Below are 24594 nucleotides of genomic sequence, written 5' to 3'. Positions count from 1 at the left end.
TGGCAAGGAAGCCAATATGACAGGAGGGGAGTGAGCACCAACCAGGGGATGACTAAAAGGAGGTCGGTCCAGGTCCATTGGAGGTCGAGTGCTGTTGTGAGCACCTGTGACTCCACAGTTCACACGAATCTTCCTTCTGGAAGATTCCACAGCCAGAGAGGCCAAGGACATGGTGAGCACCTACTACAGCTCTTTTGAACAAAAATATGAATGTGTGAAGGATAAAGAAGAACGCACGGAAGAATAGGCCTCAAAGAAGCTAACAGTCCAACTGGGGAGTCTCCTAACAGGGCTTTCCCACACACGCACACCTCGCAGCAGAAAGAGCTGAAGGTAGATAGATCCTGGTTGACTGTTGGTACCTCAGTCTCTCTCTCTCTGAGAAACAGGAATATTGGCTCTGCGTGTGAATATTTGATTTTCTGAAGTCTTGGCACAATAAAACGCCAACTTCAATTTAGAAAATGTGTCAGTGACAAAGGCTCGAGGACAGAGGAAAAAGGAAAATGGATAAGTCTGAAAAATCCATATTGATCCTTGTGTGCTCTTCTTTGCAGAGCAGTGTCCAGCACAGAATTGTCAGCACTGGAAAACATATGTAAAACTATCATAAAAGAAAAGCAACCCTTTGAAAGATTAGAAGTCAGCAAGGAAGTCCTCCTGGAAATGTTTAAGGTAACTTGAGGAAACTCTTAAAACAAAAACCTTTTACTAGGAATATTAAAAATAATTACCATAACTAGGTTTGATTTTTTTTCTCTCCAAATTATTGGCTGTTGCTCACCAAATTATGGTAACCTATTGTGAGGTCGTTACCAGTCACTTGCTATGACATTTCCCTCATCTGTTTTCTGAAAAATTTAAGGCAGATATAGGTAGGTAAATGGCCAGTTGTGTAAAACTTTAACTTTCTCTTTATCTTGTTTTGACCAATATATTTAAATATAATCCTAATTTTATTTTTAAAACCATATATATCAGAGAAAGCAAATATCTTGAAAGCACAGTATTAATAGTTTTGTGGGCTAGAATTAAAAGATAAATTTGATCTTGGTAAAAGTTGCAGTTACTCTGTGGTAAAACTGACCATTTTAACCATGTTTTAGGGTATAATTCAGTGGCATTAAGTACATTCACAGTGTTGTGCAACCCTCACCACCATCTATCTTCAGAGCTTTTCATCTTCCCAGACAGAAAGGCTGTACCCATTAAACATTTACTCTCCATTCCCTCCTCCTCCCAGCCCCTGGCAACCACTACTTATTGTCTCTATGAATTTGGCTACTTGTAGAACCTTGGTGGAATCACAATATTCATCCTTACTGGCATGTTTTCCTAAGCCTAATGTCCCTAAGATTCATCCATGATGTAGTATGTGTCAAAATTTTCTTCCTTTTTAAGGCTGAATAATATTCTGTTGTATGTTACACCAATTTCATTCTTTCATCTATTGATGGACACTTATGTTGCTTCTACCTCTTGACTATTGTGTATAATGATACTATGAACATGGATGTACAAATTTTTTTCGACTCCCTGCTTTCACTTCTTTTGGGTATATACCCAGAAGTGGAGTTGCTGGGTGATATGGCAATTCTATTTTTAATTTTTTGAAGACTTCCTACAATGGCTGCACCATGTTACAGTCCCACCAGCACAAGGAGGCCAATTTTTCCACATCTTTTCAATGCTTGTTATTTTGTGGTTTTGATAATAGCCATGGGTGTGAAGTGGTATCTCACTATGGTTTTGATTTGCATTTCTCTAATGATTTGGTAATGTTGTGTATCTTAATGTGTTTATTGGCCATTTGTGTATCTTCTTTTGAGAAAAATTTTTGGAAAAATGTCTAAGTCCTTTGCCCATTTTTGGATAAAGTTGCTTGTTTTTTGTTTTTGAGTCATGGGAGTTCTTTATGTATACTGGGTATCAGTCCCTTAACAGATGTATGACTTGTGAATATTTTCTTTCATTCTGTGGGTTGCCTTTTTTGCAGCTGCTTTTAAGAACTAAACGCAATTAACCTTTGTGATGGAAGGTGACTTTATTTGAATGTATAGGTATAAAACAATTAATATATACAAATCTAGGTGTTTTTTTCTTCCCATGTACTTCCTTTAAATAGTTATTTAATATAAAGTACGTGGTACCATGATAATAGTGATGAAAGCCGAAAAGAAAGGGAAAGAAAAAAAATTGTTAATTTTTTAATGTAATGATATCATCACTTACAATAAACTCTGTTTTTGTTTTTATGCAAATTAGCAATGTAGCTATGTCCTTCTCAGAATTTTATTTATTTATTTATTTCATGTACTTAAAATTGGATCTTCTAGAACTGGGCTGTCTAATACAAATATAATGCAATCTACAAATCTGAGCCACATATGTAATCTTAAAATTTTATGTCAACTATGTTTTAAATGTAAAAGAAAGGTGAAAATTATTCTAATAAAAAATTTTAACCCAGTATATAAAAAATATTTTAACATGTAACCAATATAAAAAATAATTAATGAACCATTTATATTCTTTTTTCCCCACACTACACCTCTTAAAGTCCAGTGTGTTTTACACTGACAGCACGTCACATTTCAGATTAGTGGCATTTTAAGTGCCCATTAGCCATGTGAACTTGTGGCTCCGACACTGGACACTGCAGCTCCAGGCTGTGAGCTCTGTGTATCCCTAGTGTCTCAGCACCTAGAACATAGTAGACATCCTTTCAGTGTTTCTTGAAAAAAGTAGAGTTGTTTTCTTTATTTAAATATTTTGTGTAATAATGTGTAAATATATTTTTCCTTGTAGTACAATAAATTTAAATGCCGCATTCTGAATGAGAAGGTTAACACTCCAAGTACCACAGTTTACAGGTTTGTATGCATAAATTTTAACTACTGCTCAGTGGTAAAGTTGAAGGCATTAGCAGTAGAAGCAGAGTTTGTTTTCTGGCGTGTGGTCTATTTGTAAATTTGTGTAGCTCATATACTACTTTAGTTAGGAGCTCCAAAATGGTTTCACCAAAGGGAAATTATTTTCTCCTTTTTAGTCATCAGGATGATACTGAAACACAAATTTTATTTTCTGAGTCTCACCTATAACACAATCTTTTCCAGTGTCTTCCATTTTTGGAAGGTATTAGGGAAAGGAGTTTCTAGCTCATCCTTCCACATTCTTTTTAACATGGCAGTGGGAACTGAATGGCCATCTCCTCACTCTTTCTCTCTGCCTCATACTCTTTCTACTCCCCATTGACCAGAATCCAAACATATCAATCTTCATGCAGGATATTCACAATGGGACAAAAAGAAAATATTGGGAAGCAAAGGCAAAATTAAATGGTAAGAAGAACCAAGTGAAATAATTACCAGAATCCCTTAGTTCTGTTAGTTTAACCTCAGGCTCCTAAGCCTTTTTTTGCTTATCCATTTTTTAAAACCGCCTTATGGGAAGTTGCTATTCCCCCTTTCTGTGTGTTGGAGCCACATGGCTGCTGTTGGGGCCTTCCTAGTCCATCTTAAAAGACCTGGTATCTCTATACTTAGAATCACAAATATCCTCCACCAGGACACTTATTTTCCACAGTCAAGTACTGACGGTTCTCTGGTTTAATTGTACTATAAGTAAAATCATATTCCCTTTGTGCAAAGCCATGCACAGTGCATTTATTAGATTATAATAAGAACTCATTACCATTTGACATTGATGTGGAATACCATGTTTATCTTATTTTTGGTACTCTCCAATAACCTGATAGGGTTTTATTATTTATTACCAGTAATTCAAATAAATGTTAGTATAACCATTTCAAAGTTTAAAAATAAATGAAGAGATAGAAAAGATATGCTAAAATTTCAATTTCTGCTTTCTAATACTTGACCTTTTGGGTTTTAGAAGCTTACTTGGGCCAACATTAACACCTTTTATATCCTATCAGTTAGAATGGCTTGTATTTAATTTTTGAAAAAAAATGGCATTTCTTTTATCGGATTATTTAAAGGATAGAGTGTTAAAGGCTTTCGTGCTAGTTGGGCATTCCTTCCTTTCCTCTGAGTGTTACTTACAGCCTTCATGTTAGAAAACAATACATGAAGCCTGGTCTTTCAAAGAAATGACATTTTCATGTTTAAAACTATAAGCCAGTCCCTTTTTGTATTCATTGTAATTTTTATGTTTTTAACCAGTGAACTTAAAAAGTATTTAAAATTGGTTGGAATATTAAGGCACTATTTTCTGTACTAAGTTTTCCTTAAATTAATTCATGGTAAATAACCTCTCTGACCCGTGTTACTTATATTTTAATTCTATTAATATTTCTGTAATGGAAGAAAAGTTTGTGCTTATTAAGGTTAGGGGGTCTTTGTTCATTATATGTGCAAGTGAATGTTCAGCCCCAGCCCTGAGTGTTTTAATAGTGGCGTCATCTCTGATCCAAACTTTTGCCTGATATTTGCAGTGTAAGTCAGTGCTCTGTGTTAATAAACCAAGAAACAATTAGGTATTTTGTCATATAACCAGAAGGCCTAAAATAAACAAACAAATAAAAACCTCCAAGTTTGTTTTTAAAGTATGAAGCAAACATGTTTTGTATAAGTTTCAGATAATTTTGGACTTGAAAATTCTTGTAGAGCAGGGAATGGTTTTCTGTTTTTATGACAATGGAAGGCTTTTTAGGGCCTTGGGATGTGACAATTGAAAGTGATGTCTCTATGTGCACAGTTTCTTTCAGAAGATGTTTTGTAACTTTTGAATTTGAGCAAGGGAGGGCAAGTTGTGCTCTAAGGCTAGATGAATTGCTTTTCTCCTTGATGCTATATTGAAAATTGCCCCACCACTTATAAAAAAGTAAAATTCTCTACTTTAAACATAGGAGAATATGATTTATAATGAACTACCCAAAAGGATATAACTATGTCTGGGCATGTCCTAAATATGTCATTACAGGTGTGGTCCACTAATTGACCTTTGTAAAGGCCCCCATGTGAGACACACTGGGAAAATTAAAACTATAAAAATTTTCAAGGTAAGGATTGATTTTTTTTTTTAAATGGGAAACTCAAGGTGAACTAGATAAGAATGGATTTCAGCCCTATCTTTTGTAGTCTGAACATCATGATATTTTAAAATATTTTATTCTTATTTGACTAGGACTAACACAATTATTTAGAATTTTGATAATTAGAACCCTGTGGTACAGGTAGCTTTTGTTTGTCACTTAATCTTATTGTAAGTCTTAAAATTTATTTCTCTTTCATATGATATTCTCAAATACTGTTGTGCATAATGTTGTTTTCTTGAATTGCCCTAATGTGAGCAAGAATATTTATCTGCACATGAGAATAATGTAATATGGGTAAAAGAAAAAAACAAAAGGGGATATGGTGGTATAATGGAGAAAACATTGCTCTGGGAATCAAGAGGCACGGGACTGACTTCGCAGCGCTATCCTTTGTGGGCCCTGGTTTTTCTCATGAGGCTGGAAGACAGTGCTGTTCTTAACCATTGACCAGAGATCAGCAAGACAGATCTTTACCTCCCTGTACTTCCTGCCTCTCTGCCCGCTCCTGGGTGATCCTAATAACTTTCTAGCCTTTCCTCCTTTCTACTCATTCTCACTTCATTTCTGCAATCCACAGTCGACTCTTTACATAATTTACTGATTAATGGTATAATTTGGGCTGGGAAGGTTTAGATAGAATCAATTTAAGATTGTTCCAAGCACTGCAAAAAGTCTTCTTTAAGTAAACTAGTTGATGTCATAGTAGAAAATCGTATACATATTTAAGAGCAGTTTTACTTATAACCAAATGTTTGGTATGTTTACCAGAATCTTGTTTGATATTTAGAACTCCTCAACATATTGGGAGGGCAATCCTGAAATGGAAACATTGCAGAGGATCTATGGGATATCCTTTCCTGATAATAAGATGATGAAAACATGGGAAAAGTTCCAAGAGGAAGCCAAGAACCGAGATCACAGGAAAATCGGGAAGGTATCCCCCATGTCTTAATCGCTACTGAGATAGAAACATTTGTTCGTTGGCTTATGATTATGTCTTGTAGAATTTGAATTGTTCCAAAAATAATATTTCTTCTTCTTCTCTTCTCTTATATTCTATTTTGTTGGAATTCATAGCCTGCTGTTGAATTATGCTAATAATACCCCCAAAATCTTCTAACCTCTTTCTTTCCTGTATCTTTTATTAAATTTTAAAAATTGCACCCTTCTCTTATTTTTATCATGATATAAAAATACAGTGTATTTTTTTTTTATATTGTGTACACTTGATAGCATACTTTCTATTTGGGAGGCAGAGCAGTGTGTAGAAAGAAAATTTGAAGGCAGCTAGATCTGTTTTAATCTCAGTCCTACCACTTACTAGCTATGAAACCCTTGCTGCGGTTTTAGTAGCACCTGGCAGGGTTGATGTGAGGCCAGCCACTGGATGGTGGTGCCTAGCACAGGGCAGACTCTCAGTAAGAGACAGTCATGAAATAACATCATCACTTAAAGCCCACCTTCTGCAATGAGCTTTTCTGATCTTTTTACTATGTCGTGTGTCCGTGAGATCCATACTCCAAATGTGTCAAGTAAGAAAATTAGCAGGAAATAACAAAAAGTGCATAAAAACAAAGTTCAAGCTAAGTAACCATAAATATGAATTGTAATTTTACATGTGCTATTATATGTAGTGAGGTATTAGTGTTGAGGGGCTTTGTAATCTCTATTATTAGAAGATGGAAATCACTGGGTGTGATAGGTTTTATTCCTAGCATGTCGTGTGTGCGCTGTAAATATTAAGCAACAATAAATGAACTTTGAAATGCAATTATTGTTTTAAACTAGGAGCAAGAGCTTTTCTTTTTCCACGATCTGAGTCCTGGAAGCTGTTTTTTTCTTCCCAGAGGAGCCTTCATTTATAACACACTTATGGAGTTCATACGAGTAAGTTAATTTTTAAAATATTTTATTCTCATTCAACTCCATTTCACATTCTAATAAAAAAATAGAGACAATTTTTGTTTTCCCTAAATATATTCCTAGATTTCATAACGTATACCTGTTGTCCACATAAGTTTATAAAATATGTAGAATATTAAGGTAAGTGTTGGATCAGGTGTGGAACTCCCTGTGAAAGAGAATAAAAGAGAAAGTGTCTCTTCTGGCACAGAATGCTAACCTACGAAGCATTGCTTCTCACAGTGTGTTCCACAGTTTGGAACTGGTGCTCCTCTATTGTCTGTAGCATGACTCCCAGGTGATTTGGCAGCTCTGGCAGAAAGAGTGAAAAACCAGTTGTGTAAAATACTTAATTGTAGTACAAGTTCATAGATTGGAAATTTAGTATTTACATAGTTAAGACCATGTAGGCATCTTTTGGAGGTGATCTATGTGGGACTACTAGGATTACATTTTCATTCTTGGACTGTTTTGTCTTTGCCATAACTATTAATGATTATCTCAAATTTTCATTTACTCAGTTTTCTATGTGCCTATCACTAATTCAGAGTTCTCTCAAAAACTGCCAAATTCCTTGCAGCATGTTCTGTAATGATTCAGTAATTGCTTGTAATGTTTTTTAACTTGGTCCTCTCACTCCAGAGTTAATTTGCTGCTAAGATTCTTGCAAACTGATGCCTTAGGACTTCTTTTCATCATCTGGAATATTCCCCTCATGTCTTTCCTATGCTGAATCTCCTCTTTCCTGGTCCTTGTCTTCTTCCTTGTTTATCCATAACTCTCATTTGGGGATCACTTTCTTCAGTAACTTTCTGAGGAAAAGGTACATGGTATATGCTGGTTATTCTCTGTTTGCCTCACAAGTCTTCTTCTCTCTTCCTCTCTTCCTTCTCTTCCTCTGCTGTGGCCCTTTCACTAGGGATTGGCCAATGCGAGGCAGTGGTAGCAGATCAGAGGGCAGGGAGATGGGACTAGAAGAATCACTAAGGATTCTCAGAGATTTAGGCAGGTGGTGATGACCATCGCAGCTACTGTTTTGTTTATTTTTTAATTTTGCATATATTTTATTTTATTTTAGAGAAAGGGTCTTGCTCTGTTGCCCAAGCTGGAGTGCAATGGCACAATTGTGGTTCACTGCAGCCTCGACCTCCTAGTTCAAGTGATCCTCCTGCCTCAGCCTCCTGAGTAACTGGGACTACAGGTGTGTACCACCACACCTGGCTAATTTTTCTTATTTTTTTGTAGAGATGGGTCTCACTATGTTGCCAGGCTGGTCTCAAATTCCTAGCCTCAAGTGATCTTCTCACCTTGGCCTCCCAAATTGGTGGGATTAGAGGCATGAGCCACCACGTTGGCCACAGCTGCTGTTTTGGATGCTGGAAAATCAACACAGCCCCTGGTACCTTGAACTCACAAGGTTGGAGATAGAATGGGTTGAGAATAAACAGAAAACCTTGATGGTGGCTTTAAAGGGATCTCTTGTTTTTTATAGATGCAAGACAGATAGACATGGCTGATGTTCAGGTCAAAGGCCTGATTGTATGGGTTGCAAAATCCTACAGGCATTTAAATACACAACCCCAGTGATCTTTTATTCTAAGGTAAGGACACCGGTTGGAAAGGCATAGATCCCTGAGGCTTGGGATGGGAATATTGGATACACAAAGATGCTGCTGAAAACTTTGAATTCCCAGATACACCTGATTGAAGGAATTGGCCTTACCATGCATAAAAACCTTTTAGGGACTTCAGCTGTTTTTTCTCTTGGTCTTTAGTTATATGGTTGTATCCATTCCTGTATCTAGTAATATTTTATTTATGTCAGATATTGTATATAAAATAAAGGCAGAAGCTGTAGATGATGTTATCTCCCACTAGAGCATTCACCCTATCCCCGTATTGAAGACTGATCACTCCATTCAATCAGAGGTTGTGCTGGGTTAGGACTGGCTTCCATTTTAATAAGATTCAATCTACTTTTAATTCATTCCTGTCTCTAGGGCCTGTCCTTCTTGGGTTTCCAGTTGACAGACTGGTATGTCTATATCTCTTCAGCCCCAAAGGACTGGAAGAAAGTCAGTTCTGTCCCTCCAGGGTTGTTACAGCCCAACCGGGTCCCTTGCCTACCACCCAGTAAAATCCATTACACCCAGACAGCAGGCGAGGAGATGGGAGTACTTTCTCAAATCCATCTCCCTGAGAATTTGGGGGCTTAAGTTTTTAAAGGTGGGTTGGTGAACAATGGGCTAGGGAACTGGGTCTGCTGGTTGGCTGGGGATGAACTCATATGGTTGGGAAGCAGAAGCCATCTTCTCAGCTGGGAAATTTCCTGGGGGGGTCGCAAGGCTTGTTGGATCCGTTCCCATGCATGTCTACAGGTGTGGTTGACATCAGTGGGGCCTCCGAATGCAGAGTCTGAAAAATATCTCAAAGATCAGTCTTGGGCTTCACAATAGCAATGCTGTCTGTAGTAGCAGTTAGGGAAGTCAGAAATCTCGCACCTGTCTAGGAGGATACGTGCCACTTAAGCAGTAAGCAGTTACAGTAGTAAGGAAGTTAGGGAACAGTGGCTGGTTAACTTCTGGTTACATTTATGCTTTTATAGAAATCAGACTTCTTATCACTATTTCTACCTTATGGCTCTACATTATTTTAATGTAAGCAGTTTCAATGTATTCTATCACAGAGCGACAAAGTATTTGAAGTCTCATCCAATTACCACATTGGCTCAAAATCCAGTAATATGTCATCTGAATCAGGTCAGATGTAGATGATGCTCCTCAGATGCAATTCCCTTGGTACCGATTGTCAAGTACTTTATCTTTGACTAAAGAGATTATGTATCTGCTGCCCCCCTTCCCCCTCCCATCCCCCCACATTATAAGATGATGATAGATGAAAAGGATGCAGGAGATAATCCCATTCAAAGAGGGGTGGGGCACATAGTAGTCACTGTCTATAGAAATTCTGATATCTACCAGTTATTACTCCTCCAGAATAAAAAAAAAATGCACTTTGATTAGGACCCAGTTTTGCTCCTCTGGGCTGTGATTCTTCCCTCTGAGTTGTCCTTCCTTTTCCATAAGCAATAGCCCATGTGTGCCTCTGAGTAGCTTCCCTAGTGTTCTCAGTCTTATTCCGTACAAGGCTGCCGGTCATAAGGCTCTTTTCATTTTGTGTTATCTTTAAAACTAAGCTAGTACTATTCCTTTAAAAACTTTGTGAAGGCTTTTATGTAAATTTGTAATCAATGCTGTTAGATAAAAGCCACATCCACATCTCTTTCTGAGACAAATCCTTCTCAACCTGGGGCTACCTTCGAGGCTACTGTGAGACAACACACTTAAGAGTCTTAAAAACCTTCATATTTAGCTGAGAAGGTCTACAAAGCACACTCTTAAGGTGGTTAGAAGCCTTTCTAGGCACACTTACAGTAGACCCTTCAGAAGGCTTCACAACTTGTCTTACAGCCACACCCTGAAGATCTTTACCCTAAGACCATGTTTTGATGATTGTAATCTGAACTTTGTCTTTTTTCTGAAGTCATTCTTCTTTGTGAGTCTTTTCTTGGGAGGGTCTAAGGATGAGAAAGTTTTATTTTTGAACGCAGTAAGTACTTTTATATTTCCTCTATTTGGCTCAAAAAGTTAATTAGTTTCATTGTTAGTTTATGTCTTTCTTGTAGTTTAACATAGGCAGCTAGAAGAAGTGCGTTGTCCATTTCTACATTGCACCTGGACATTTCACCAGCTAAATCCATGAGTTCTTTGGGTACCCTTTCTGTTTTCCATGTTAACCTCTGGTAACAGTGTTACCCAGTCTATTTCTGGCATGACATTATAAGGGTGCCCTTTTCTTTGACCTCCAGTGACATTTTCCTCACTGCTCCTCAATTCTTCACAGTCACTTTGAGGCCCTTCTAGGCATCTGCCCACCACCTGGCTCCAAAGCCAAAGCTGCATATTTTGGGTTATTGTTATGTCAACTGAAGAAACACTTTGCTATGCTGCAGGAGGCAATCAGAACAGAATTTTGCACTGGATATAGGTGATTCTATAACTGAAAAATAAAAATAAATGATAAGCCCCGAACCAACTAAACAAACCCTCTCTTGGCCGAGGGGATTCAAAGAAACCTTAAAAACTGAGTTCCTAGCCATGACAGGACAGGAGGTTGGACACACCTTGTTATACTTCCACCACCCCTAACCACCATAAGGCTTTTTTTCCTAAGAGTTAAACAGAAACCAGCTCTTTTTTTTTTTTTTTTTTTTTTTTTTTTTTTTTTTTTTTTGAGACAGAGTCTCGCTTTTGTTGCCCAGGCTAGAGTGAGTGCCGTGGCGTCAGCCTAGCTCACAGCAACCTCAAACTCCTGGGCTCGAGTGATTCTTCTGCCTCAGCCTCCCGGGTAGCTGGGACTACAGGCATGCGCCACCATGCCCGGCTAATTTTTTTTTTTTTATATATATATCAGTTGGCCAATTAATTTCTATTTATAGTAGAGACGGGGTCTCGCTCTTGCTCAGGCTGGTTTTGAACTCCTGACCTTGAGCAATCCGCCCGCCTCGGCCTCCCAAGAGCTAGGATTACAGGCGTGAGCCACAGCGCCCGGCCTGAAACCAGCTCTTTTGAAAGACTTGCTTCCCTGGTGATTTACACAACTGACCAGCATTCCTTCCTGATAAGAGACCACCAACCATAGATGGGTTCTGGCTGAGTTTTATGGAAGAATAGGACTGATGTCTTAGCTCAGTCAAGCAGGCAGGAAACCAAAAGAGCAAATAGTGAGTGCCTCCTTCCTCCACTTGTTCATTCTATTCAGGCACTCAACAGATTGGCTGATGCCCATCCCCAACGGGGAGGTGATCTACTTATTGAGTCCACCAATTCAAATGCTAATCTCATCCAGAAACACTCTCACAGACGTCCAGAAATAATGTTTAATCTAGGCACCCCTTGGCATAGTCAACTAGACACCGAAAATTAACTGTCACAGGCTATTATCAAAAAGACAAAAGATAGGAAACGTTGGCAAAGGTTTAGAGAAAAGGAGCTCTGGTATACTGTTGGTGGGAATGTAGATTGGTACAGCCATTATGCAACACAATATGGAGGTTCTTAAAGAAATTAGAAATAGAACTACCATATGACCCAGCAATCTATCTTCTGGGCATATACCCAAAGGAGATGAAATCACCATGTTCACAATAGCTGAGACATGGAAACAACCTAAATGTTCATTGACGGAAGAATGGATAAAGAAAATGAGGTGTATGTATGAACATAGACACACACACACACACACAGGCATAATGGAATATTATTCATCTATAAAAAAAAGAATGAAATCTAGCCATTTGCCCCAACCTGGATGGACTTGGGGGACATCATGCCAAATGAAATAAGCCAGACACAGAAAGAAAAATATTGCATGATCTCATTTATATGCAGAGTATTTTTAAAAAGAGAAAGCTCAAACACACAGAGATAGAGAATTAAACAGTGGTTACCACGGACAGGAGTTCGGGGGGGAAATCGCACACATGTAGGATGAGCAAGATTAGATATCTAATGTACAACATGAGGATTAAAGTTAATATAATTATATTTTAGGAGTGAGTTTTATAAATGAGATTTTAGCTGTTCTTGTTACAAAAAGTAACTATATGAGATGATAGATATGTTAATCTGCTTCACTATAGTAACCATTTTACGTCTGTATGTAACCCAACCCACACTGTGTTGTAAATCTCAAACACACAATAAAATTTATTTTAAGAAACAAAAAGTAAAAAAAAAATACTGAGATAACATTTCTACTCATAAGATTGGTACCAGTTAAAAGGTACTGATAATTTTCATTACTGAAGGAAATGTGAGGAAACAGTCATTATCTTACACTGTTGGAGAAGGTTTAAATTGCTTCTAAGATAATCTGGTAATAAACATTAATGTGAAAAATGCACATTCCTACCAATATTCTTAGAGGAAATCTATAATACACAATTAAAATTACATTAAAAACTTTATTACAGAATTGTTTGTAGTATTCAGAAATGGAAATTCTAAAGTTCCTCAATAGTGGACCAGTTGAATGCTTTATTTCCACACAATAGAATACCATACAGCTATTGAAAATAAATCTATGTGTACGAACTAGAAGATGTATCCAATACACCGTAATACTGAAAACTGGAAGTTACAGAGCAGTGTGTGTAGTGTACCCAGTATTTTATAAAAACAAAAAGCAAGCAACAAAAGTCTGTGTGTGTGTGTGTGTGTGTGTGTGTGTGTGTGTGTGGACACAAGCATGCAGAAGAGGGTTGAAATGCAATAACACATGCTCTTAGTGTTATTTCAGGGCAGTAGACGGTGGAATGAGAGAGGACTGTTAAGTTTTTCTTTATGCATCTTACATTTTTTTCACATGAAACATAAGCATGTTTACTAATGTATTGAAAATTAATAAAAGCATATTTTATAAAATTTTAAAAATTAACCATCACAGCAAGTGAGCCTGGTGATGGAGTCCATAGAAGTCAGCTTATGGGGACACTGAGAAGCGCAGAGAAGGAAGGAAGGGGAGGTAGCATGGGCAGGACTGGCAGTGACAACGGGAGAATAGCCAGTGTGCTTGTCCCTGTGCCTCTCAGCATCCTTTCTTGTCCTTTGCTTGCATGAAGACATTTGTTTCCTCGCACAAAGTCCCATCAGCAAATGTGCCAACATGTGATGATGTTAGTTCAATTTTGCCTAAATCTAAATTGTGACATCGGCCACCATCAGCGCATTTTCTGTATGGATGCGAGAAAAGAAATAATTGAATGTAACCGTTCCAGCCCCAGCCTCTATAGATGTACCCGAGGCCCAAGCTGATAAGTCAGAGCCTCTTTCTTCCACCACCCAGTCCATGTTCCCCTTATCCTGCCAGCACCCCAGATGGGCAGAGTGTTTTATTCTGTGGGTGTGTTAGTTTCCTAGGGTATTGTAACAAAGTACCATAAACTAGGTGACTTAAAACAACAGGAATTTATTATCTCTCAGTCTTGGAAGCCAGAAGTGCAAAATGAAGGTGTTTTCAGGGCCATGTTCCCTCTAAAACGTGTAGGGGAATCCTTCCCTGCCTCTTCCTAGCTACAGGGAGGTTGCAGGTCATCTTTGGTGTTCTTTGGCTTGTAGAAGCATCACTCCAATCCTCCGTCTTCACATGGTGTTGTCCCTGTGTGCCTCCACTCCATCTTCCCTCTGTGTGTGTTTGTCTCTGTGTCCAGATTTCCCCTTTTTATGAGGGAACCAGTAATATTGGATTAGAACCCACCTTAATGACCTCATCTTAATTTAATTACCTCTGTGAAAACCCTACTTCCAAATAAGGTCCTGGAGTACTGGAAATTAGGACTTCAAATATCTTTTTTGGAGGATACAATTCAACCAGTAACAGTGGATGACCCAAATCTTCCTATAGGATCCAAGTTCTTAGTAATTCTATCGTTATGGGGTTGCCAGGGTTTCCTACTGACTATTACTGTTGTATGTGTAGATACTTAAGGCTCTCCACTGACTTCTAGACATAGTCCTCCTTACTCCATTATATCACAACAACACAATTTCCCCCAGTAATTGAGATCAATCATCTTGGCCAATGTAGTAAGTCATTCTCTGCTTGTTAATTCAATAGCAAAGGGAGTCCATACAGGACAAGGGACAATCTCAATTCCCAAGAGAAGTGTGTCCGGGTTTTTGATGAAAGCATTCTTTCCTTGGGTACCAAGACACACTATTGAGAGATTCCAAAGTTCTAGTAATAAAGAAAAGATTCTTAAAGTTTCCAGAGAGAAAAAGTCATAGACATAGGACTGGGTATTTGAGTGTCATTGAAATTTTCAATGGAAACACAAAAAAAATAGAAGGCAGGAACAATTCCTTAAACATGTTAAGAGTAGAAATCTATACCCAGCCGAAGTGAACTTGCTTCAGGGATTCTCACACTGCCAACTTAGTTTTGCGTTTCCCAGGTCTTCTGAGGCAATTAACACTTGTTCACCTACTTTCCAGGTTCTGAAGTATTACAGCATTCATCTTCTCTCCTTTTCTTGTCCTTGTAGATTTATGATTTTATAAAAACTTCCTTTAATGTGATTTTGGTGAGATTTTGGGAAGGAGCTCTTTATGTGGAATTGCTTTTTTTTTTATAATGAGAAATTACTTGGAAATAATTTCTTTATGACACTGGTATTTGGAAGCTGTTTAGAGATTTCCAAGTGGCCAAGTCAGTAGGTTCAGGTAGAGATTCAGTATGTACAATAACTTTAAATTATTACCTTAGGGGTGAAATAGGGTTTTTGATTTTCAGAATAAGTTACCTGGATTTCTTTAGGAGATGAGATTGAGCTGTAAACTGTTCAGTCACTGAGTGTTTACTCTTTCCTAGCACTTAATTTTCTTTACTCTTTAGAGAAAGAAATTAATGACGTGGTATCAGCTATATTTCCCCCCAACTTTCTCTTTTGAAAAGTTCAAATCTATAAAAAAGTTGAAGTGCAGTGCAATGAACATCCATATTTTCTTCATTTGCATTTATCAATGGGTAACATTTTGCTAATTTGCTTTATCTTTCTCTTATGTGTGTGTGAGAGAGACAAAACAATGTATATTACATATGTATATTATAATATGCAGAGATAAGGCAGCATACACATCCTATAATATTTGTATTTATATATAAATGTAGTATTGTTGGCACTTCATCTCATAGGGGATTGTCTTAGTCATTTTGGGCTGCTACAACAAAGTACCATAGACTGGGTGGCTTATAAACAATAGAAATTTATTTATATCTCACAATTCTAGAAGTTGAAAGTCTGAGATCAGAGTCCCAGCATGGTTGGATTCTGATGAAGACCGTGTTTCAGGCTTCAGACTGCTGACTTCTCATTGTAATTTCACATGGCAGAAAGAGGCCCAGAGAGCTCTCTGGGATTTCTTTTCTAAGGACACTAATCCCATTCATGAGGGATCCACCTTTATCACCTAATCACCTGCCAAAGGCCCCACCTCCTAATGCCATCACCTTGAGGTTAAGAAATCAGCTTATGAATTTTGGGGGCAGGGGAACAGGTGGTACAGGGATAGTTTAAAATCATTTCTAAACACCTCAACAAAACATAAATTCCTAACATGATTAGTTCAGAGTGCCATTGAGCAATTGTCTCCTGAACTAGGCTTTAAAAATATTCTTAAGTTAAAGCAAATACACATACACTCCCTTAATTTCTGGGACCTTATTTAATCGGACTATATAGAACCATGTGACATAGACAACAAATAATTACTGCCATTCCTAATGACATAATTTGTTGAAGTTTTCTAATTTAGTACTTTTCTTTCTCTCTCTCTTTTTTTTTTTTTTTGAGACAGAGTCTTACTCTGTCACTTGGGCTAGAGTACAGTGGTGTCGTCATAGTTCAGTGCAACCTCAAACTCCTGGGCTCAAGTGATTCTCTTGCCTCAGCCTCCTGAGTAGCTGGGACTACAGGTGTATGTCACCATGTTTGGCTAGTTTTTTGTATTTTTTGTAGAGATGAGGTCTCCCTTTTGCTCAGGTTGGTCTCGAACTCCTGGCCTCCAGCAATCCTCCAGCCTTGGCCTCCCAGAGTGCTAGGATTACAGGTGTGAGCCACCATGCCCTGTTTAAACAGGGTAGGTAAAGCACTTTGCTAAATGGCTGAGTTACAAGCTATCCACTGTTGGACTGAAGAGATGTCCTGCTGAAGAGCAACAGATAATATCCCTTTCAGTGATATAAAACTATTATTGTTAGTAATTTTTAAATATCATGTTTTTTTTAACCATGAAAAATCTTTTCTTTAAACTTGCCTAATGTATAATGGTCTAGATTTGTGTCAGATCATGATGATAATGGTGTGTCTGTTAAGTGATTTACAAATGTTGAGAATCTAAGGATTCTTAACTTTTTCAGGTTTTTGTGTTAATTCAAATTAAAGTCATCATGCAAAGTGTCACTGTTGAACATTATCAAACAGTTTGACCTAATTGACATTTATGGAATGACAGCAGGATATACATTTTTGAAAGTGCACATAGAATATTTACCAAGAATACATTCTTTGAAAGTCCACAATATTTAGCCAACAAAGATCACCAAATTGATATTATAAAGGGAAAAAAAAGAAGGAAGTTTAAGTAAAATTAAAACTTTGCTTGAAAAACTGTCTTCTGTTCCCCGTGATTCAATTAGGGAAGCTATTAACAGGTAGGGAGGGAGAGAAGCTAGCTTATGACTTAAATAGATATAAACTACTTAAATTGTTATAAATGAAATTCTCAATTTTATTTCTATTTAAAACTAAATAAATCAAAACTGTAACATTGGCTGTGTGTGGTAGTTTATGCCTATAATTCTAGCACTCTGGGAGGCTGAGGTGCCCTGCTTGAGGTTAGGAGTTCAACACCAGCCTCAGTGAGACCCCATGTCTATAAAAAAATAGAAAAATTAGTTGGGCGTGATGGCCCATGCTTGTAGTCTCTGCTACTTGGGAGGCTGAGGCAGGAAGATTGTTTGAGCCCAGGAGTTTGAGGTTGCTGTGAGCTATGATGATACTTACCACTGTACTCTAGTCCAGGCGACAGAGTAAGACCCTGTCTCAAAAACAAACAAACAAACAAACAAACAAACAAAAACCCATTGTAACATACAACATGGCATTCAGGCTTATTAAAGTGTAAAAGTATTCCTATTACTTAAGAGGGAGAATTGCTGCTGTTTAGACTGTAAGGAAGACTTTGGAGTTTATAGTTATAGTATGTTTCTATATATATTGTATTTCAGTTAACTAATTTTCAAAGAGTTGAATTAAAACATTATGTACTATAGACTGTTATATACTATAAAATAAATATACTTCATGAATATAATACTGAGCATATATACATCTTTCATGATCCAGAAACCACCACACCTACAACTGAGGGTACATTAATCATGAGTTAATATAAGACATGATATTGAGTTTAAAAATATTAGCCTGTAGTGTTACTTTAAATGGAATTGTGATCTGTCCTAGCAGATTTTAATGTTAAACGCATTTATCTTCAAGGAGGAGTATCATAAACGTAACTTCACAGAAGTGCTCTCTCCCAACGTGTACAACAGTAAGCTCTGGGAAACCTCTGGCCACTGGCAGCATTACAGTGAGAATATGTTTGCCTTTGAGATTGAAAAGGACACTTTCGCCCTTAAACCCATGAACTGTCCAGGGCACTGGTGAGTATTAGAAGTGAAGCAGATCTTTGCATAAGCGTGCATAGCACACTTCATCATAATTAATTTTTAATATTATTATTTTGCTTTTTGGAATTAAATGATTCCTTTAATTTGAAGAGTGGTGATCACTAACCATCTTTACCAAGTTGTTTTTTTTTTTTTGGGAGAATGAATTTACTTTTAAAAATATGTTTGATCTTTAGTAGGTATGGAATGTTAGCTAGAAACCATTTAGTTTTTTGTACTTCTTAGAGTAAATTTATAAGTTCTTATATGTCAATTTTATAAGTTATTGTAATATTCATTTTCCTAATAGTAATTCACTTAAAATATTCATATTTTCAGAACATTTAGTTCTTACATACTGTTGGGTTGGTTATAACAATATCAGTGAGGTTAATCAACGGGTTACTAGATTTCATTGATTCCAAGATACTTTTTTTCCCTCACATTTCAACATCTGGGATGCATCTAATAATTGGTGGCATCTTAGTTTTATGTCACAATTTGATGAATAAGTTATTTCCTTTCTTAGGGGTCCATGAAACAAAGATCTATTTTACAATTGATGTTGTCTTAAATTTTATGAAAGATTGTAATTATCATAAAGTTGGTATGCAAATTCAACTTTGCATGACAAGCACATTTTATAACTTAAAATAAGTAGGCACTATTACACACACACAAAAAAAAATCCCAACAATTGTAGTTTTGTATTATCACATAGTTTCAAGTAAATTTACCTTAGAAGGTAATTATTAAAACAAAATCTCTGAACACTCTGAAAACTCTTTGCCCTTTTAAGTGAAGACTAAAAGAAATTCAACTTTATGATGATGACATGTAAAAAATGTTTGTAATTTTAATTTTAGGAAAACTTGTATGTACACTTTCTATAACCTCCATTTCTAACCAGAAGGTGGAAGCTAAGCTAGTGCTCTGCAGTCTCTAAAACACTTGTGTTAAAACATTTCTTAACTCTTTTTCCCATTAGGTATCATTTAAAGCGGTAGCCGGGGATTTCAACTATAATTAAGTAAGGCTAAGTAGAGAATGTAATTTTGTCTTTTTACACCTCAGAATAAGGAAGTAGGACCACAATGGCTTAGGGGAAATGGGATATGGGAGCCAGGAGTGTCATGGCCCATTTACAGAATGGAGGATGAACACAGAACACAAAACACAAACGCAGAACACAAAGAAAAATGCGGACACATGTACAAATGGTTGACTCAAGTAATAATACACCGGGTCCATTTTATTTTTATACTCTAAAAAATTAAAGTTAGTTCCTTGTACATAACTGCCCAGGCATTGCAGCAGTGGCCATAAATTCCGGAATAGCCTTAGGGAAGCAGATGTTCCCTGACTCAGAATATACAGGTGGTTGCTCTAGGTGCCAGGCATAGATCACGGACTGAGATTAGCAAGGATGAGCAAGGCAAGCCACAGGGGGCATTTCTCATCCCCAGCTTTTCCCCTAAGATCTTTGGCTGAACCCCAGCAGCTGTGCCTGGCTTAGGTTGCCCCTCCCTTGAGGGGTCTTACCCGTCATTGACTAACTAGCCATCTTATGGGGTGTACGCAGCAATCACAGGAACAATGTGTTAATCATGTGGCCTCCAGACCCCCAATGCCATGGGGTAGAGCAGCTCTTGCTTACTTGCAACTCAGGTCCTTTGTTATGCCTCCAGGCAACAGCTTTGTTTATCACAGGGAGCCTGTCCGGAACACATTACTTTCAAACACTCTGGGCAGAACACGTACATTACTCACTAACTTTAATTCTTAAACTAGAAAAATATATGTCAGTCCCCTATACAGGAGTGCATTCTACAGAAAAGAAGTCTTTCATTCAATGGCGAACCTTGGTTGAATGCTTCCCATGCTTGGTGCTAGAAGTGCAGAGGTGATTAAGACATAATTCATCCCCTCCTCATGGAGCTCATGAGCAGAGTGGGCAGGGACAGATACGCAGACAATCAGTTATAACAAAGTATGACAAGTGCCACAATGGTGGCACGTTCAAGGTGTTTTGGGAACCTGAGGAGAGACTTATAGCCCTGTCTAGGGAAGTGCCCAGGAGGGCTTCTCTTAAGAAGTAGCTTTTGAAAGGAAGTATAAACAGTAAGTGGAGATTCACTGGGTGGATGAGGATGAGGACAGGGAACAGCATTTATGGGAAAATACTTGTTAGATAAGCAAATGTTAGACAAGATTCTTTTTCAGAGGGCTGCAGTGATGTAAATGCAGGGTTTAATAATTCATAGAAAAGAATTTTTTTCCCTGGTGATCTAAGAACCAATATAAGGAGTTTACAAATCTTGAGGCTTAATTGTGATTTTTTTAATATTTAGATAATTACTTTATCTTTTCTGTGCTATGTAAAAGCTGTGTGTTATTGCATCTTTTCTAGTCTGATGTTTGCCCATCGTCCGAGATCTTGGAGGGAAATGCCTATTAGATTTGCTGATTTTGGAGTTCTGCATAGAAATGAACTGTCGGGGACTTTGAGTGGCTTGACCCGAGTTAGGCGCTTCCAGCAGGATGATGCTCACATCTTTTGCACGATGGAGCAGGTAAACAATAACACAGGGGAAGCACGTCACAAATTCCATGTGAACACATCTCATAGTTTTTCAGAGTTGCTGTAAAATAAGATGTTTGGTTAAGTCTCTGAGGTCTTATTCTGCTCTAACCTCTTGTAATTTTCTAAATTGGGTCAATAGATCAATAATCTCTTGACATGAAATTTATTATTTTATCATTGGGCTTCCTCCAATTATTTTATTAACTTAAATTACATTAAGTGGAATAGTTTAAAGGATTTGGTGGAATTTTGATGTTCTCTCTTACAATATTGCTTAGAATTTAAAGTTTACTTTTTTAGGTTTTCGTGTTAATTCAAATTAAAGTTGTCATGCAAAGGATCACTATCAAACAAATTGACTTAATTGATATTTATAGAACAACAGCAGAATATACATTCTTTGAATATATACATAGAAAATTTACCAAGATAGACCATATTCTGAGCCAAAAAACAAGTCTTAGTAAATTTAAAGGGATTCAATTAAAATAAAATGTTCTCTGACCACAGTGGAATTAAAACAGAAATCAATAACAGAAGCTATTTGGAAATCCCCAAATATGGGTAAAGTAGATAATATACTTCTAAATAACCCTGAGCCAAAGAAGAAATCCAGAGGGAAATTAGAAAATATTATATAAAAATGAAAATGAAAACACACACATCAAAATTTAAGTGGTAATTGGAGAGGTGTTTATAGCACTGAATGCTTTCATTAGAAAGAAGGGTTTCAAATCAGTGACCTCAGCTTCTACTTAAGAAACTAGAAAAAGAAGAGCAAAATGCATCCAATGTAAGTAGAAGAAGGGAAATAAGAACAGAGCAGAAATCACTGAAATAGAAAAAAAGAAAAAGAATAGAGAATATCAAGAAAAACCATGGCTGTTCTCTGAGAGGACCAATGAAATTGGTAAACTGTTGGTCAGACTGATTAGGGAAAAAAGAGAAGACATAAATTTCAAATATTAGGAATGAGAGTGGTGCCATCACTAGAGATTCTGTTGCTATTAAAAAAAAAAGCTATGTAGTTCATAAAAGCATATGTAGTTCTATGTATTACATAGCATAAAAGCTATGTAGTTCATAAAAGCAATTTTATGAACAACTTTATGCTAATACATTTGACAACTTAGATGAAATGATAAAACCTTGGAAGACAAACTACCAAACGTTACTCAGGAAGAAATAGATAATCAGACCAACGCTGTGTCTATTACAGAACTTGAATCGACAATTAAAAACCTTCCCACAACAAGTCTCATCCCACTGTGGCAGAAACCACTGTACAGAAGACACCCAAAGGAAAACAAGTCAACTATGCACAGAGAGATTAACTGCAGAGGGTCTTCTTAACAGCACATTTTGTTCATAAATATCTGTTTCAGGAGAATTAGGGTGACTCACACAATTATTTAATTTACACCTTTATTGGCATTTTAATTATCTGTTGACTTTGTATTAATGGAACTTCCAATGTCTAAGCAGTTCACGGGCCCTAGGAAAATCTGAGATAACTTGACAGGAATCACAGAGAACCTCTGATATTTCCCTAGGATGGAGGCTGGAAGCTGGAGAAGGAGGGCGGGGAAGCAGAGGCTTCAGGACTTCCTGAGTGAAGTCAGAGCCCTGGATGGAGCTTCCTCTTCCTTCTATAGCACAACACCACTTTGTGTAAGTGGTATTATAGATATTTGCTTCCAAAGATATTCTGCTAAGAATGTGAAAAAATAAGGAATCTTAACTGTTTAAAATAAATACTTCAACTGAAAAAAAAAAAAAAAACCTCCCCACAAAGAAAACACCAGGTTCAGAGGACTTTACTGATAAATTCTACTAAACATTTAAAGAAGAAATAATACCGATTCTAGACAATCTCTCCCAGAAAAATGAAGAGGAAGATATCCTTACCAACTCATTCTCTGAAACTAACATTGCCCTGATATTAAAACAAGATGACATTTAAAGAAAAGAAAACTACAGACCAGTATACCTCATGAGCATAAAGTTAAAAATTCTAAACAAAATTTTTGCAAATCAAATCCAATAATATTTTTAAAAGGATAATACATCTTGACCGGATAGGCTGTATCCCAGCAATTGAAGCTTGGTTTAACATTAGAAAACAAATCATTGTAATTCCTCATATTTACAGACTCACACAAAAAAAGAAAAAAAACATATGATCATCTTGATAAATGCAGGAAAAAGCATTTTGTAAAATCCAACATCCATTTCTCATAAAACTCTCAGTAACTAGGAATGGAAGGGAACCTGATAAGAGGCCTCCATGAAAAACCTACAGCTAACATCATACCTAAGAGTGAAAGTCTGAACACTTTACCCTTAAGATCAGGAACAAGGTAAAGATGTCTACTCTCATGACTTCCACTAATCATTGTACTGGAGGTTCTCTGGTGTGATAAGGCAAGTAAGAAATAAAAACCATGTAGATTGGAAAGAAAGAATTAAAACTCTTACAGATGACATCAGCTATGTAGAAATTAGATGGAATCTATAAAAAGCTGTTAGAATAAGTGAATTTAGAAAAATTGTAGTATGAAATATAAATATATAAAAACCAATTGTATTTCTCTTCACTAGCAATGAACTGTTGGAAATTAAAAATAAAAAAACAATCATTTACAATAGCATCAAAAATATGATAAAATTCAGGGATAAATCTGACAAATATGTTGCTATGGACTGAGTTATACCGCCCAGAATTCATATGTTGAAGCCCTAACCCTCAATGTGATAGCATTTGGAAATGGGGCTTTTGGGAAGTAATTGGGTTTAGATGAGATCATGAATGTGCAACCCTTGTGATGGGATTAGTGTCCATACAAGAGACACCAGAGAGCTTGCTTCCTTTTCTTTCTTTGCTGTGAGGACATGGTGAGAAGGCAGCCATATGCAAGCCAAGAAGGAAGCCCTCACTAGGGAATTGAATCAGTCTGCACCTTGATCTTGGTTTTTCCAGCCTCCAAAACTGTAGGAAACATGTTTTTGTTGTTTAAGCCACACAGTCTATGTAGTATATTGTTGTGGCAGCCCAAGCTGCCTAATACCATGTTTACCTGAAAATAAGGCAGGGACTTATATTTATGTTTACTCAAGAAGACACCCTAGGGCTTATTTTCAGGGGATGTGTTATTTTTTTTTTAAGTACGGTACAACAATCTACATTTTTTCAAATATAGTTAAGTTGTCTTCTTCTACAACATCATCATAACTCTCCAAACCCTGAATTCCATCCTGAATTTCTTGCAACTCTATTTCCTTTAGAACCATTGGCCCCAATCTCTCATGTCGAGCAATAGAGCTCTCATCGGGCAGATGAGAAGGGCTGCTCATCTTTACCGCTCAGCGAAATGCATGGGTTGTGCAGATATGCTGTGTTGCCACGCCCATCACTAGGTCTTATTTTCAGGGTAGGGCTTATATTGCACAAATGCTTAGAAATCCTGCTAGGGCTTATTTTATGGGTAGGTCTTATTTTCAGGGTAACACTGTACATATATGCATGACCTATACAGTGGAAACTATAAAACATCGCTGAGATAAAGTAAAGAGAGGGCCTAAATAAATTAGAAGATATATCTTGTTCATGGATTGGAAGACTAAATATTATTAAAATGTCAATTCTCCACAAATTGATATATAAAGTCAATGCTATCACAATCAGTACCCAAGCAGAGCAGACTTTTAAATTAGAAATTGACAAGCTGATTCTAAAACTCACATGGTTCTGGGTACAGTG

General features: G+C 37.1%; 1 protein-coding gene across 1 annotated transcript in view; it reads left to right on the top strand.

Annotated features, from left to right (window-relative positions):
- The window catches only part of TARS3 (threonyl-tRNA synthetase 3), a 57095-nt gene that overhangs the window by 12682 nt on the left and 19819 nt on the right, over positions 1–24594 (top strand). The window contains exons 6-12 of the mRNA XM_012764597.3: positions 558–675; positions 2809–2873; positions 4945–5023; positions 5847–5993; positions 6848–6946; positions 18078–18244; positions 20661–20823. Of these exons, the coding sequence (XP_012620051.2) occupies positions 558–675; positions 2809–2873; positions 4945–5023; positions 5847–5993; positions 6848–6946; positions 18078–18244; positions 20661–20823 (838 nt within the window). The remainder of the gene's footprint in view (positions 1–557; positions 676–2808; positions 2874–4944; positions 5024–5846; positions 5994–6847; positions 6947–18077; positions 18245–20660; positions 20824–24594) is intronic.

Source organism: Microcebus murinus, chromosome 7 (assembly GCF_040939455.1).
Source record: "Microcebus murinus isolate Inina chromosome 7, M.murinus_Inina_mat1.0, whole genome shotgun sequence".
Taxonomy (NCBI): Eukaryota; Metazoa; Chordata; class Mammalia; order Primates; family Cheirogaleidae; genus Microcebus; species Microcebus murinus.
This window is presented reverse-complemented; position numbering and strand designations above follow the sequence as displayed.